The 16,547-nt window shown below is 36.8% G+C and overlaps 1 protein-coding gene across 2 annotated transcripts; it reads right to left on the bottom strand.

Annotated features, from left to right (window-relative positions):
- Window positions 1-285: 285 nt before the first annotated feature.
- LOC116166094 lies at window positions 286-15,623 on the bottom strand. Of its 2 annotated transcripts, none has more exons than XM_031480933.1 (4): window positions 15,291-15,347; window positions 15,080-15,229; window positions 3,284-3,427; window positions 286-1,347 (listed from the first exon to the last, which is right to left on the bottom strand). In XM_031480933.1, exons 1-4 carry the CDS (start codon window positions 15,337-15,339, stop codon window positions 1,277-1,279), a joined length of 414 nt encoding a protein of 137 aa, XP_031336793.1. In that variant the 5' UTR covers window positions 15,340-15,347; the 3' UTR covers window positions 286-1,276. The 2 variants fall into 2 exon arrangements, with proteins under 2 accessions (XP_031336793.1, XP_031336792.1); XM_031480932.1 differs by lacking the exon at window positions 15,291-15,347 and adding an exon at window positions 15,440-15,623 and having other exon boundaries at window positions 287-1,347.
- Between the last annotated feature and the right edge of the window lie 924 nt (window positions 15,624-16,547).

Genomic DNA, 16,547 nt, shown 5'->3' on the forward strand with positions numbered 1-16,547 from the left:
GCTATGCACACAATACTACTTTGAGCCCACAGGAGCAACCAACTGGCTCCATGGCAGAATATAAATACATATAGTGGAGATCCGTCATCTTTCGCCTTCTGACGTGCCGATTGCAATACTGTTCTGTCCACTGTTCCCCTTACTATATAATCACTCTCACTCCTATACTAGACGTTTTTATATGGACGGGCACAAATTGGCACCGGTCTACCGTATTCTACGAATTATACACACTAGGAAATATATTGTTTATTTAATATTTAAACAAAGCAATACATATAAAATTACAATATTATTTTCCAAATTCGTGTAGTTTAATTACCTTATAGATACTAAGTTAGTGCCTCATTAGCTTCATATAATTATTACAACATGGCATTTTGAAATCGAGAAGTCTGAAGGTACTAAACTGAAATATAGTGCTTATCCAACATTGTAAATAAAATGTCATGCAAAGTAATTGTGTAATAGATGAAAAGTTGAAAATATAGATCCCTAACCCTTGCATATAATGTAAAATGTCCAGCTGTAGTAATAACAAGTTTGCTTAATGAGCTTTAATACTTTTACACATTACAGTAGGTATAAACTATGAGACAACTTTAAAATCAGTACAATTAATAATAATAAGTTGGCCTCTTATTTTTCCAGGTACACTTTGGCCTACCACAGTTTCATAAGAATATCATCAATTTTCTATTCTAAAATATGGATAAACGACTATATTTCAGTAATCCTTAAATTAGCTAATGAAAAACTAAAAAGGGTTACATACAGTGCTACAAAATTGGAAGTGATCTGTGCATTCTACAGCTTACTTACCTACGCCATGTGAATGCGTGTTTTAAAAATATGATCACCGCTTTTTTTTTACAAAAATTAACAAATGGGTTGTTTACTTACACTTATACAGTTAAAAAAGCAGTTCTTCATCATTTGGCTGTACATAGTCCATGAATCCTTCACATCAACAGTGCTTCTGCTAAATGTACATTTATGTAACTGTATGCTCTCTACTAATTATTATTTCTTATAGTTGTCCTACACAAATATGTAATCTAACTGTTTAACAATGAGCCAATTAATTGATTGCATTTAAACTTAACGTTTTAGGTACTGGTGCTTAAGTTACTGTAGTTGCGCTAACATGAATATAAATTAACTTATTACAATCGATCTAAAAAGACTGTATTATGTGGATATGGCTAACATGAAATTTTTTGTTATTGTTTATTTGAATAAAAGGATATTATGTAACATCAAATCGAGTTAACGTTCAAAATAAGGTTCTGATCAGAATTAATAATAGTAAGCCTACACTTGTACTCGCAGTAACAGGACCGGTACCTGGAAAAGAAGTATGCAATTATTCATTGTGTGCGTAACTTTTTCTTCATAATCCATACACGCATTTCACATATAAAATTTAAATTAACTAGCCCTTATTACCATATCGTAATAAATGAGTGGTTTTTGGGTCATGGAATCTATGACCACATGTGTGTAAGAACCCCTTTATTAACTTTAGCTATACAATAAGAGAGCGTTGACTATTTTATTTTGCCATTACAGAGCTATGGTATAAGGATTCTATCACAACAGTAGGGCCCAAATCAGATTCTGTCGCTCATTTGCCATACGTCTTAATTTCCAAGGACCTAAAGGACAACCTTAAGTTTTATATAAGAATGATAAGCACCAAAATTGGAAAACACCGCATCCCACACGTTGCAATCACTTCAGAATGGAATAGTTTCCTTAGTGCCAAGTGAATGTTAACAAATATGGAAAATCTCCGTAGTTGAAAAGAAAGTCGTTTCTGGGAATGACGTCGCCGTTGGACTCGTTGAAGGGAAATTTATACTTGCAGACATCCCCGCGACTGCTTCGCACTAGACCACATTTTCCGGAAAGAAGGTAATTTGAGAAAGTGTCTGTTACATACCTACGCTACTAAATCGAGGCAGGTAGGTACTACCATACTGTAAAACCTGGACAAGAAAAGGTTACCAGTGTTCGATACTTTCCTGTTCCAAAACGGCGTATAATATAAGACCTTTTCTGGGTTTGGACTTTCGCGACTTCGTTAAGGTTTATGCCGACATTGCCAAACCTTTGACCACTCTAACTAATAAAGATGTTCAATGGGATAGTACTCATGAAAATTCTTTTCAGATCCTCAAGGAGTGCCTAGTGTCGACGATTGTGGTTAGTATATTTGACCAAAACGTCATTACAGCAGTGTACACTGATGGAAGTCAACTGTGTAGCGGTAGCTCGCTTTGTGCGAATAGTAGGAAGTAAAATACATAACCCAGTTAAAATTCGCAGAAAAACGATCCGTTTGAAGAACAGGTTTACCGTTCATCAAATTTCACTGACCATTTACAGTGGCAAAATGGTGCAGAGAAACGTCACAATTCAGTTAGAAGGACAATCGAAAAAACAAGTCGTGATCTTTTTGACAGAATCGCCAATGAGCAAGATTTCTTTGGTCGTGCAATGACAGGGATTTTTGAATACAATCTTGAGACCAAGAACCAAAGTGAGGAGTGGCACTCTCCTCGATTAAAGAAAGCTCGAATGAGCAAATTGGATGTGTTCCTCCAGGACAAATTGTCAACCAAGTTTTCTTATAAAGACGTCCTTGAAAGACCCGGGAAAAAGGGTCATTCGCATAAGACGAGACAAATGAATACCCCATCATGACAACGCCCCTCTCGGTCACAATTTTTGATTTTAAAAGGCATTCCTGTGGGTCCCCAGTCCTCTTATTCACCTGACCTCAGTCCTTGTGACATTTCGGGACTTTAGAACATCCAAAAGAGTGGAACGAACATGCTGAAGACCATATTGGTTGAAGACTTCCAACGCTGCTAGCAAAAGTGGGAACAACGTCTTCAGGACTCCCGGTCAGTTGCAAGTTTTGAAATGTTCATAATTTTAGAATTTCTGTTTTTGCGAAGAACGTTACACGATATAAACCAGTCAACAGTGATTAATCCTGAACTTGTCGTTTATGTTTCTATTTTATGCGCGAAGTCATAATATAATAGTTACCAGCTCTTAAATCAATCTAAGTACACTACCAGAATTGGTAGGTACTACAGTTTTGTACATTTTAATTTAGGGTCCTATTATACAAAAAATGTGCAATATTTTGCATTTGCTAGGAATTATGTTTATATACCTACTACACTGTTACAGGTACGGGGCTAGGATAACTTATCCCGTATACCTTTGTCGCGCGCATTTTTGTAATAATACAGCAAAGAGTACTTACCGCTGCATTCCCCATCCAACGCTATAAACCCTTCTATACATTTACAATGCTTTGGGCCATCTTTTGTAATGGGCAGTCCAGGCATAAGAACGCAAGTTGCACCATCTACGCAGTCTTCGTCTTTATCACAAAGATGAAAGGGTGCTGAAAAAAAACAATCTGTTAATATTTCCAGATTTCCACTACACCATTGAAATAAAAATTATTTTTTATTCAATGACTACATTTAAATTCACATAATGAATGAAATCCCTGAATTAGAACCAACCAAAAGTAATAGTCAATCTCAAAACTGTGTCCCGTATATAATTTAGAAGTGCGTAAATTGAACTTATGATCCAAAGATTTCTGTGCAGAAAGCGAAAAATGAAGGGCACGTTCAGAATGAGGGATAGTAAAAACGAAATTGTCCATCGATTTCATATTTTTACCCAACAACGTCAAAACGGTTGCTTCCATGGTTAAGATGTATTTGTCGCGTACAAAATTCTTTCGCCATATTGAAAAATGCCGTCTTGATATTTATCTCTAATATCTTCTAAATGAAATTCTAGACATGTAAAAAAAGAGCATTAGCAACAAAAAAGATATCTTGTCATGTCACACTTCGTCGTCTTTTTACGAAACGGGTAAATGTAAAACGACCACTAGCACTAAAAAAGAATGTCAATTGTCAATGTACCGAAAGCAACAAAGAAACAGCTATGGGATGCTGGACCATTTGTTCTGAGAATGTTCATGTAGTACCTATCAGGATGGTTTATAGATTAGATCTTCCTTCTCTTTCGCAGATAAACCTTGATTTTTGAAGTTACAATCATCCCCTCATCATGCCATCATGAAGTTATGGGTATAGCAGTTGAAATGGTTAAGTGAAATCTGATTTCGTTATTCAATGGTACATCATTCAATTAGGAAGATGCTCAAAGAAGAGTTACAAGTTGCCTTATTTGGAAGCAATTATAAATAAATCTTGATAGGGGAAATGCTTCTTCATATGGTTTAGGGTGGGCTTTCATGTAACTATTCGCATTTTAGAACTTTGCTTAATATCCAACCTACTATGCTCAATTAAAACTAGAAGCATTGGGTCTGGGATACATGTCTTATTTATTTATTTGATTGTTGCGGCCCACTTACCTACTACCCCAACTTGTTTCAATGAAAATAGCATCAGAGGAAACACCCATATCTCTCCTTGAACCACATTCGGTGGTTCATTACAATTTTCAAAAATCATAATGCCGCATAGTTTACAATAATTGTAGCCAGGAACGCTTGTAACGGTACTTTCCGTGGTCCTGAATTAGTTCGGGGATTGGTAAGCTTCAGTATTCAAAAAATAAAGATGTTTATAAAGGCGTGAACCAATAAACTAACAAATTTTTGTTTGGCTGTTGGACAGAAATTTTGTTTTTTAAAAGCCATAAGTGTAAAATATTCACCAAAGGGATAATTCGCTAATAGTTTTAATTGTAAATGTTTTTCTTAAAATAAAAATATCTCCAAAACAGTCAAAGATGGCCATATACCGGGTGTCTCACGATGAAAGAAAAACACGCCAAATTACTAAAACGTAAAAATGTATAACATGATAAGAAAAACAAACACAATAAAATATTTTCGTCTCCTTCAAAAAACCCACTCAAACTATTACGCTACTAAATAACAAACATACATAATAATTTCGCAAGTTTTTAAAATCCAATCCATTTGCCAAAATCTTACTGGAAATGAGTGTCTAAATCAATTCTTAATATTCTTGGGATAATAATAATAATAATATTTATTCGTCATGCTATACCATCTGGTTTACGACATGTCCAGTTCTACATACAAACATAATATAAAATACACAATAAAATTACCGATGGACCAAACAATATAATATGTGACTAACTAAACGTGGAATTAATTGTTGTGCGTTGTTGTATATTGATAAAAGAGATGAAGTGGATTTTTTGACAAAAAAAGAAGGGAAGAATTGAAGAAGTAACTGTTAGAGAATGCTGAAGTACTATGACTGTTTTTTACTAACACCCGTTTAATTTTTCGAATTTTATTCTATACATGACTTTATAGGAGTAGGTATTTGTACTTTTGTCTTTACACATCCAACGATCTTCCTTTTGCACTTTCAAGAAGAACCTTCTAGAATCTAGATGCTCTTTGCACTCATTGTCCCGCACCAAACCAGTGAAGACTCGTTCTTGATTTTCAAAGGGCGACTTAATTTGAAGCCTTTATCTGCAATGTGTTTAATAACTAACGAAGGAAACTTTATTTTGCGCAGAAAGAAGTTTTGCAATGGGCACTTCCAAGGCAGAGACTATTTTTAAGCGCTGGTAAATCACCATTAGTAAACTTCCACCTGCTTTTTGTGGAGTTCTGATTTTTTGAAAGAGCACTGAGCGTAAGATTACTAAGATAGAAATTATTGTAATAATGTAAACAAATATGTCTCTCTAAGCATTGTTCGGTATAATTAATCTCGTATTGACAATTTACTATAATGGATGACCCGGGTAGCAATGCAATAAATAATACAAATATTAATATGCGCAATGAGATTGATAATTTAAGTATAATGAACACAATGCTCTAAACTAAAATATGCACACGACCCATACGCTCACAACATACATACAAAATCACACAGGACGTGCATACAATTAACAATACAATTATGATGTTGATGTATCTTCGGGAGGTTATAATTTTACGATATAGAAATCTAGCTAGTGTTTCCAATTTCGTTGAAGGATTCCAAAATGTGATCAAACGGAAAATTTACTGCCATCCAAATATTGGAAAATTTTAACTGTTCGGCTTTTAATGCATATATTTAAAAATCCTAAAATACGTGAAAAACGGCAATTAATCTAATTAAAATTTACTACGAATCTTACCTCTAAGTAGAGGGCTTTAGACACTAAACTAAATAAACACGTCAAATTCGACTCAAATTTTGAATTATATCAAATACATGTTACAGTCTCCTTCAAAATTATTTTCTTAGCTAAGATAATATCATGAATATTTTACATCAATATAGGATAGGTCATCCCTAGTATTACCCAAAAGTTCAAAATCTTTGGTGTTATCTACTCTTCCATAATAAGCTCCAGAGGGTGGTACATATCGCCCATGGTGAGATCTGCTGGAGAGTAAGCCTTGGGGGAGCGCCGTATTAATGGCCTGTGGTGTTTTTGGCAGTTCGACATGCCATTGGGTTAGTGTAAAAATGTACCTATAGCGCTATCAATAATTCGTTTGAAACGTTGCAGTGTGCAGAATAACGAGGATTATATCACATTTTTTGAACTGAATAATCTGACGCTAATTTGTTAATCCTTTTCCGGCAAATTGGGTACTCTTATCATATAATAAACCAAAAATAATGTTTGGTAAATTCATTCGCCGTAGTGGCTTTTCGCCAGAGTATATTTAGTGTACCAGTCGGACACTACCAAGAGGTATGAGATTCCCTTTTTCGATTGGGAGAATGGTCCAATACGGAATACGCTAACCATTTATGTGTAAGAACCCCTTTTGCATATGTTTCAAGGTGAGCAGTCTCCAAACGGGCGATTACTCACAACGTGTAATAATTCATTATCAGTTATCATTTATAGATGTGAAAGTTTTTGTTATTCGCCACGATAGTGGACGGTACCTACAGAAATTGTTTTAGGTACGTGTTGTTGTTCGAAGGGATCAGTTGTATAAATATTTCATATTGTCTTGTGTAAAGTGCTGGATAAGGTGAGTTTTCTCACTGAGTAATATATTTTTGCTCCATTCTGTCATATGTGCTTTGCTTGCTTCAGCTTCCCTTAGCACATGTTAACCTTTGAGTGACCGTCCTTTGCACACCTTGTTCTTTCACTATCTGTTCAGGTGGAATACCATGTGTATTAGGAGGGTGCTATATGTGTGTTAGGCGCTTTACTCCGCTCACACGTTACCCTGGTTATGACTGGTGATGTCTGCTGACGTCAAAATTTACAACTATGGAATTAGAGAAGTTGCATACATAAGTGCAGAGCGGTATCAATATGGTGCAAGTGAACAAATTGTCTGCTCGGGAGAAACAATAGAGGCAACGCCAGAAATAAGAGTAGTTCAATATGGGACGCCCCGAGGGTCTACGGTCTACCCTTGGTCCGTTCTTCTTATAATATTTACTAATGAACTGTCAATTCTACTCCATGAAACGTTTAAGTTATGCAGACGACACCAATGTGACTGTTGCTTGCAAAAATGATGGTCTAGGTCTAGAGTGATATCTCATAATGAAAACGCTAGAGAACTGAATAATAAATTATTGATAAATGTAGACAAAACAAAAATGTTGTTAATAAAACTCAACAGTTAGTATTACGGGTCTAGTGTTCTTTGTACAGGCTGGACAGTGGACACTCGGAAGTAATCACATTCAACCTACCGCATTGAAAACAAAATTTATTCTTTCTAGCGCGACACGTGTGAAAAGTATGGGTGGACAGTTTACAGTTCCAGTACTTGGAATTTGATACATCGGGCTTCGCGTAATTATTATTTCCATATTTTTCCCTGTTACGGTATGGTTTCTTAATTTCGGTACATGTGCCTAGCTCTGGTTCTAAGAAAAATGAACTAAGTAACTCAAGTTTAAGCTCCCAATGCCTTCATTTTTAAAAGTTAAACATTTTCGAACTTATCACAAAACTGACAATTTGTTTAGTGAATGAATTTCAGTGAGAGAGCAAACTGCAATGACTTTTTGATGGCGGTCTTGATAAGCGACTAAATAGGGTCACTATAACAGCGGTGTCGAATATTGTCATTTTGTATACCTACTTTAAGTATGCATTTTGGCACTTGTGCTCTGGAAAGGCATTTTCCTTCTCAACACCTTGCTATTAAAGTCGGTCGGATAAGTTTTCCTGAGGTTGTCTTTGGCTTAGCATAGAATATATGTGCATTGACAAGTCAAGATTTAAACGGATATACTTAATAATCGAGAATCAATTTAATGTTCCATGTGGACTCCTTACACTTCATCAAGCAACGAAATAATGGCATCCGACGTACATAAATTTTTTCTGAATCCACACTGGCAATCCGCTAAAGTGTTGATAGAGTCTTGGGTTTTCGCTGAATTTAAGTCTGGAGTAGGCCACCAGGAACGGTGAAGACCCTCGCACCGTAGGCGATGTAGTAGTGGTGCAGGATAAACGATTGATTATTTTAAATTTTAGGTTTTAGGTTCCCACTGCAAGACACTCAGACCACGCCTCTTGGCGATAATCAGTGCAACATTAGGGTGGTTTTTATCCCCGTGTCAAGGCCAGCACTCCTTAGCTAGATATAGATGGGAGATGGCGTCCCTAGAGACTGTTTCAGAGGTGGGCTCTTTCCACGATACTGTATGCCATTTTTGCTGCTGTGTTTAATAGGTTCATGTAAGAATAAAGGGTAGAATTGTCCTTGTCCGCTTTCTTGATAGCGGCACGACCAATTAAACTTCCATATGTACCGTTTCATACGAAAAGTGAGCGCGGGTCGGCTTCACAACGACAGCCACACGCGTTTAAAAAAAGCTTGGGGTTCTGTCGTCAAATTTGCGTTGGGGTCGTATTGGTGGTACAACCGTGCAAGAATATAGGAGCTCACTGTGGGTTGAAAAGTGTTGCGGAAGCTATCGAAGCCTTGCGGTTTGAGACGAACCGTCCAATTTCGTGGCGATCGTTTCGATTTTTCTGTTCGCCTACAATTTTAACAGTCAAAGTTAAAGGATGTGCAGGGGGATGCGGAAATGTTTGAAGAAAGTTAATCGCAAACGCGGAGTGGAAATTAGGAGTGTTGTTTTAATAAAATAACAGAGTTTCCAGCGGGTCGGTATGAATTTTTTGGTCTGAACATTTCGAAATTTTATCCGTACCGCCTAAATTATGAAAAAAATTCGACTTTCTAGCCGTATACGATGTGTTCCAAATAAAAGTAACTACAATCGATTGGGTGTAGTCACTATTGTAGCTCCCGATGAAAATTTAACATTTTTAAATATCGTCGTCGTATACAAACGTTGTAAAATTTACTACTTTAGTCGCATATACAGGGTGTTACATATATGTATGTAAAAAAATTGAGTGGTAGAGCGGATCAAAACAAGCACTTTTACCAAATAAATCGAGGGTCTTGAGCTCTAGACACTTTTGGACGACCAAACGTCTCGAAGACGCGCGCTTTGCAAAAGCTGGTTAATTTCGACCCTAGGAAAAAAACAAAATTCCGTCACGAAAGAGTTGTGCGTGCTACAAGGTCTTTCCGACAACACCAATTTGGAAACAGTCGGACCAAACGAAAAATCTCCACGTTAGTACACCACACTCGGGGATGGCGCCCAGATGTCGCCGACCCCACATTATGTATGCCCGTCCCTAAAGTTGTTAATTACACGGCCCCGGTACACTCTTCGGCTTTCTGCAGGTGTTCTTCTACGTGCCCGCATTAGCTGTCAGCCAGCCAGCCTGCCATTATGACGTCATATCTTGAACCGTGACAACAACTAAATAATATTCGATTATACTCGACTAGTTCTAATAAACTCCTTTCATTTGATATGCAACTTGCTGGGTCTACAGCCACATTTGTGGATTAGTGTGACTGGTTTAGCTTTAGATGAATACGGAGTTGCCCTAGCACCATGATGCAAAAGACAAAGCCTCATTTGGGATGTCACCTGTGTGGACACTGTTGAGGTATCATACATAGGCCAAACATCAATCACCACCGGGGCAGCTAGTGGAGCTCAAGCGAAGAGGAAGCACGAAAAGTCTTCCAACCTAAAATCTAACAAATTTTTCTTTGTGGCCCGAGCTTTTCAAACTTTTGGTCCGTGCAGCTCTATTGGACGAAACGTCATAACAGAGTCCGAAGACAACCGTGCTAAAAGTTTGCTACTTCAAAGAATATCTTTTGCCAAAACCAAAATAAGCCTAAATCTGCAATGAAAGAGGCGCAATCGACTTGTTTATCTGGAAGTGGGTCTGCAGTTAGCGCTGTTATGGAACTCTGAAATAGATTTGTAATGCAGACATCAGAACGAACGTTTCGAGAACCCAAAACCAGGATACGATATGCAAATTAGATGCAAAGCTTTTCGTACCTGCATAACTTTAGCTTGAAAGTGTTTTAATTGTAAAATCGATAGATTTTTGCTTAAATTATGTTGCAGTACGTTTGACGAGCGAAATAAGTGTCTACGAATTGTATCTAACATTAGCGTTTTTCGTTCAAAGAACATTTTTATATGTTATGCGCATTGCACTATTTTGTTCTTTCCTTATCAGAGTTATAACAGTAAGAAAGGTTACGTTTATTGGGCGAGAGAATTCTTACACGCAAGGTGATTAAGGTGATTCCTGGCCGACTTGCATAAATATAACACAATTTAGCATTCGCCCTGACCTTTCATCTTGCTTTAGGAAACCCACTAAATTGCGCACCCTTACATAGCCAGATAATGACCGTAAGCAGTTTTTCACAAAATTACGTTAATGTTTTCTGAGGGAGCGAGTCTATAATCATTTATTCTTTAGGGGTTAGTGTTAAATTTAGAAAAAAATCCCAAATTACACGATTAGGCAGTCCTAGTTTTAGTATTCTGCGTGTACAGAGTTAGAGCAAAAGAATGCGCATTAATAAAATGCGAATTACAAAAATATGGAAATATTAATTATTATGTAAGTATTATGTGAAACAGGTGTTATGGAACATACAGCACAAAGAAGAAATGTGTTAATTAATGGCGAGACAATTATTGCTTAAAAAGTAGAGAGTTCGTGATGCTTTAAAATTGGGTTAAGAATGAAGACGTTTAATTCATTAAGATAAACGGGTTGCAATAAAATTTAGAGCTGTTTTAAAACACGCAATACTTGTATCACAGTCATGGATCACAGTATAATCTTTGGAACTTCCGTGTCTCAAAAGTTATGCCAATTCTTTTCAAGCAATTCTTTATCTTTCTCTCGGATCCCCAATATCTGCTTCCGTCCCCAACGACCTGTTGCCAGGTTGCAGATCGTTTTGGCCAAGTACCTATATGACCCTAGCGTACATAATAATATAGCATGCGATCTTATACTAATAAATAACTCTGAACAAATGCTGGTTTTGATAAACCATATCTAGAGTTCGAGTTAACAAAAGAGTTTGCATAAAATCGATTTCGTGCCAACCATAAAATAGCGCAAAAGTAATCCTACGAGCAATAAAGAGATTAATTTGCATAACTTTTCTTTGTCATTTACATTTTTTATATTAACCCGATATTAAGCTACCGATTTCAATTTCATTGGATCATTATTAAGGTTAATGTACAGATTTAAACAGTAGGTACAACAAAAAACGCTATATTCAGATTTCTCATTTTGGAAAATTGGCTTCATGATACTGTTACTTTTGTGTCGTGCATTGATGAATTAGTTAGTCACAAGAGGTATCCAACAATAGTATTTCAACAGCATTTGGGCCTTTGAAAATTTACAATGGCTATATTTTAGACAGAGAGATACCAAAAAAATTAAAAAACACCTGAAAACCAGGGGGAATCCTTATTTTTCAGTTTGTCTGTCCGTCCATCTATCAAACCAAAGCTTAGATATAATGTCAGAAGGTGAACCTCCCCCTTTCAACCTTCTAGACTCTATAGCAGCTCCTTTGGCGAAAATGGTAGAAATTCTATTAGCCAAGGTTCCCAAAGGTAGTTGTGTCAAAGTGTGCATTATCGGTATGACATTGGGAATATCTGAACCTAGTGTGTTAACCAGAATTCACAACCATTTGAACACGAGCAAGAGGTACCAGAGTGGTGGATTCCCCGACTGAAAATTTCGCAATACGATTTGGCAGTTTTGGAAAAGGATGCCGACTTTTTGGCACAAATTGTGACTGATGATGAGACTTGGGTGCACCCAGAAACAAAGTTAGAATCCAGACAATGGATGAACAAAAGGTTTTCCTTCTCCGAAAAAGGCGCGCACCCAACCATCTGGAAAGCTGATGGCAACCGTTTTTTAGAATATGAAGATGTTCCCCTAATCGAAGAAATGAAAAACGGAACTACCTACTATAAATGCAGAGCTCTATGGCAACACCTTACAAAATCTTCGCAAAGCCATTCCCACTTTTACCTGTTGCGATTGGTACAGAAACACCTTCGGGCCGCCGCGCCGTTTTGACTGCTTAAAAGCTGCTGTTGACAACTGCTTTGCAAAGAAGGAAGAATTGTTATTTTCCAATGGTATTAGTTCGTAAAGAGGCAAATGGCTTAGGGGTATAACAACTCCGGCAATAACCTATAAAATTGAAAGTTAGATAATAACCATGTGATCAGGTCTTTACGAAATAACTATCAAATGGAAAATTTACCTCTTGAATTTTCTCAATTAAATTGGTGCACCTATAGCTAATTTAAAATCAATGCAGTAACCGAAAATACTAAAATTCCAGTAGGCATCAGGCTATGGTAAATTGCACATCAATTATGGTAAAGTGAAGTACATTTAATTATGAAGATACAGAAATCGGATTTATTTGAAACTTTTTTCGGCTCTTTCCTAAGGTTTGCCGAAATCTTTCAGACCCAGATTTGCGGTCCATGGGATCTGTGTAAAATTGACGGTGACTACTCAGAACTGAATTTTCCGAAAGCACAATGAAAACGAGAAAGTACATTAATTGTTTAGACGCATTTATTCAAAATGTTTCAGGTGCTTTCTTCAACTTGGCTGTCATTTTTCGGAACCAGATTTTCCCAAAACGCCATAGGTACAAAGCAAACAAGTTATAGTACATTAAATTTTGAAGAAGATAGGTTCATCCTTTGGAAATTTGTCTAGTGCTCTCGTGAAGATTTTTTAAAACCGGATTTCATGAAAACGACAAAGGTACAATGGAAAAAATTTTTGGTATAATAAGGTGTATTGAATGGATAACCAGGTACATCCATTCGTGCGGTCGACTTAATTACCTAATCCAATTAGTGTAGGCGGCACAGCTAAAAATCAGTAATTGGCCATTTGGGGAGAAAAACAAAGATTAGCACAGCGCTTTTTACGCTAAGGAAAGCGTTATGACTCTCAGCATACCAATCGTAGAGGAGAGAATTGAGCCCTCGGTGGTTAATTATTGCAAACATAAATTATTGATCGATCCAGACACTTGGAGTGTCAAACTAAATCAATTACCTATAATTGAAACTCCTAAATAGCCCGTAATTCATCATGCATAAACGCTGGTTTGAAGTCAAATGGACCCCCCCCCCCCCCCCCCCCCAATGATTATAAATATTTATTTGCCTTTTTAAAAGCTCAAACATTGCAATTGCTTGTAAGTGAACGCTGTTAAATAGCTTCTAATTCCAGCTCAAAAAATTAATTAGAGAAAGGTAATTCCAATCGAGAAGTGAAGGGGGGGAGGACATAATCTAACATAACCTCAGTAGATTTGGTCACCCTATTCTAAATTTTGGATTCCTAAGTGAACTTTTACATTTGATCCCTGCGGTTGCTACTCAATAACTCAACAAATAGATATAATTCTTGAATTATGATCTACATTTGGGGGGGGGGGCACATGCCATGGGTCCAGAACATGATCCTATACGGTCTGTCAAATCTGAAGTGTATATTTTATTTGCTATGGGACTTACACACTACCACGTTCACATTAAAGGTGAAACTTAACTTAATGCCGTAATGCAAGCCTAATTAACTTCAACTGCGCGTCTTGGAGTATAATTTGCGGCATTGTTACTGCATCGAATAATAAGAATAATAATGGCTTTCATAAACCCATAACCATAAAAATCTGTTAAGGCAGATATAAACCTTCATTTCTTTTAGAAACCCTTCAGGTACAATTGGGCAAAGTATATAATTTTAGTTAATTTTTCATTTAAGTTGGTGAAGTTAAGTAAGTAAGTGAAGAAATGACTCGATCATTGGATGCGTGAAATTCACTTCTCGCTCTCGCCTATGACGCGTTTGAACATTTTCCCAACGAAATTAATAAGTTTTGGTCAATACAATGCTGAAAATCCGAACGCTCTACAATACTCCCTGGGTGTTTTACAGAGATTTAGAGAATCTCCTTTTTTATTCGCTAAAAAGTCACATTCTTTGAGGTCTTACTGCTAATAGATGCAATCTTAATGCAAAAATACGTTGAAACCAGTAAAATGCATTCAACTCGAGTAATTACTATGAAATTGAAATGAAATCTTGTTCATTTGGAGTGCAGCGACGACCATAATCAGAAAAGTCGACACATCGACGTTTGCCAGAAAATTATGATTTAAAGGAATTATGAAGAACGCAAATGATGACTAAGCTGGAAAAGCAGAGCGTGTAAAATTCCCATTAAATAAAGAAAAACTCGAAAACCAACCTTGAGATATAGCTAGGTACTGCAAGAGATAAGCGAGTGTAATCTAAAAATACGTTGTAAAAGCGTACGGCGGGGGTGTTTTTGCAAAATCCTGATGGCCGAAAAAAGTTAATAGGAATTGAATTAAATTTGCTAATAAATATTTCAGTATTTTAATTGGTGTTCCCGTCTATACGTTTATATGATTTATTACTGTAGCATTAACACGCACAAAATACAGATTCTTCAAGGGGAAACTTTCGTGCAAGATCGATTGAATTTACTTAGATACTACTTTTGATAAGATGTATAGTGGTTAAAGCTCAAATTCAGGACTTTCAATGCTTTTTCTGCCCTTGACTTTGAGTTTTTTATTACCTTTATGTAGTGCAAAGCATTGTCCATTTGCGGGTGGTTTATTATCTCCACAAAGGCAACTTTTTCGTGAATGATCCCTTGGCTCAGCAACACAGCTAGTTTTCGGTATGGACCAGCACTCCGTGTGGTTTCCACATGACTTGGCAGGCACTGAAACAACAATTCCGTTACTATATGTCTTAGCGTGGTTTTGGTAAACAGAATTTCTCACCACCAACGGCAAACAAAATAACAAAAGTTAAGATGTAAATCAGTGCCATCTCCCTTAACGGTTACTACTTGAATGGAAATATCAAATCGAAATCGAAATGATTATTGACAGTGGAGACAGCACCGGATGGTATAAGTATGTATATATACCTTGACGTGGTGGTGCCTGCGTTAAAGGATTCGTTGGAGTCTTTCCAAACGTAGTAAAACCATGGGCATGATTAAATCCAGCCAGCACTAAAAGGATAGGTATCGACACTATCACATAAAAAGCGTTCATTCTCGTTTAGACCATAAAAGATCGTGTTACAATCACAGTCCTTAAGAGAATGAAACTTTGTCGCAGAATTTTTCTCTTTTTCCTAGCGCTTGCGTCTTTGTTAAGTCATGCACGTGCTGAATACAACATGGCATTAGCGTTCAGCAAGAACGATCATTTGGTGATAAGGAAATCGGAAAATGCGGCGCCTGAAGTATTGTTAAGCACGCAACCCGTTACGTCACTCTACAACCCTAATTATTTTTCTTTACCCAGCACCCATCCTCTCCTTTATAAAGCTATTGGAACAACTCCTGCCCAACACTCATTAATCTTGATACAATCACCCATTTAAAGGTCAAGACATTTATGGTTCCCTACGTTGTAACTGCAGAAATTTAACGTCAGATTTATTGCGTCACTTCTTAATCGATAGTTGGGGTAGTTATCATAATTATACGTTTTCTTAACAATAGGAAACAGAAAGTAAAAACGTACAAAGGAAACTTTCTTCGACGATGCAACTCATTTAAGGTTTGAACGTAAGGGTGAGATGTACCGTTTTAAAAGTACATTTGGCATTTCCGCATGTTAATTTTACGTTTTTTTCCAGGTCACGGTATCTATAAATACAAAAGAAACGTGTTAATTTATTCTTGAGTTGAATTTCGAACGTGCAAATTGCACAAACTTGCAGCATGGTTTCTTTTTCCTCTGACTTCCTCGGAATTCCTGTCATTTAGTGAACAGCGTTCTTCCGATTTTCGCGGAGGCCTCTTGATTTCGGGAGATTTCCTCTGAAGTTATGAAAATCCTAATATAGCCACTATCAGAAATTAGCCGGGATTCTTTGTATACTTTAACGTATGGCTTTTTGAAGTAAATATGTTTGATTTGTTGGGGTTTCATGTCTCCCCTAAATAAATGGTGTCATCAAAAGTTATTTCCATCTGCACTCCAGCAATGTCCTTAAGATGTACCACTCAAATGGAAAGAATA

Source organism: Photinus pyralis, unplaced genomic scaffold, assembly GCF_008802855.1.
Source record: "Photinus pyralis isolate 1611_PpyrPB1 unplaced genomic scaffold, Ppyr1.3 Ppyr1.4_LG3a, whole genome shotgun sequence".
Lineage (NCBI taxonomy): Eukaryota > Metazoa > Arthropoda > Insecta > Coleoptera > Lampyridae > Photinus > Photinus pyralis.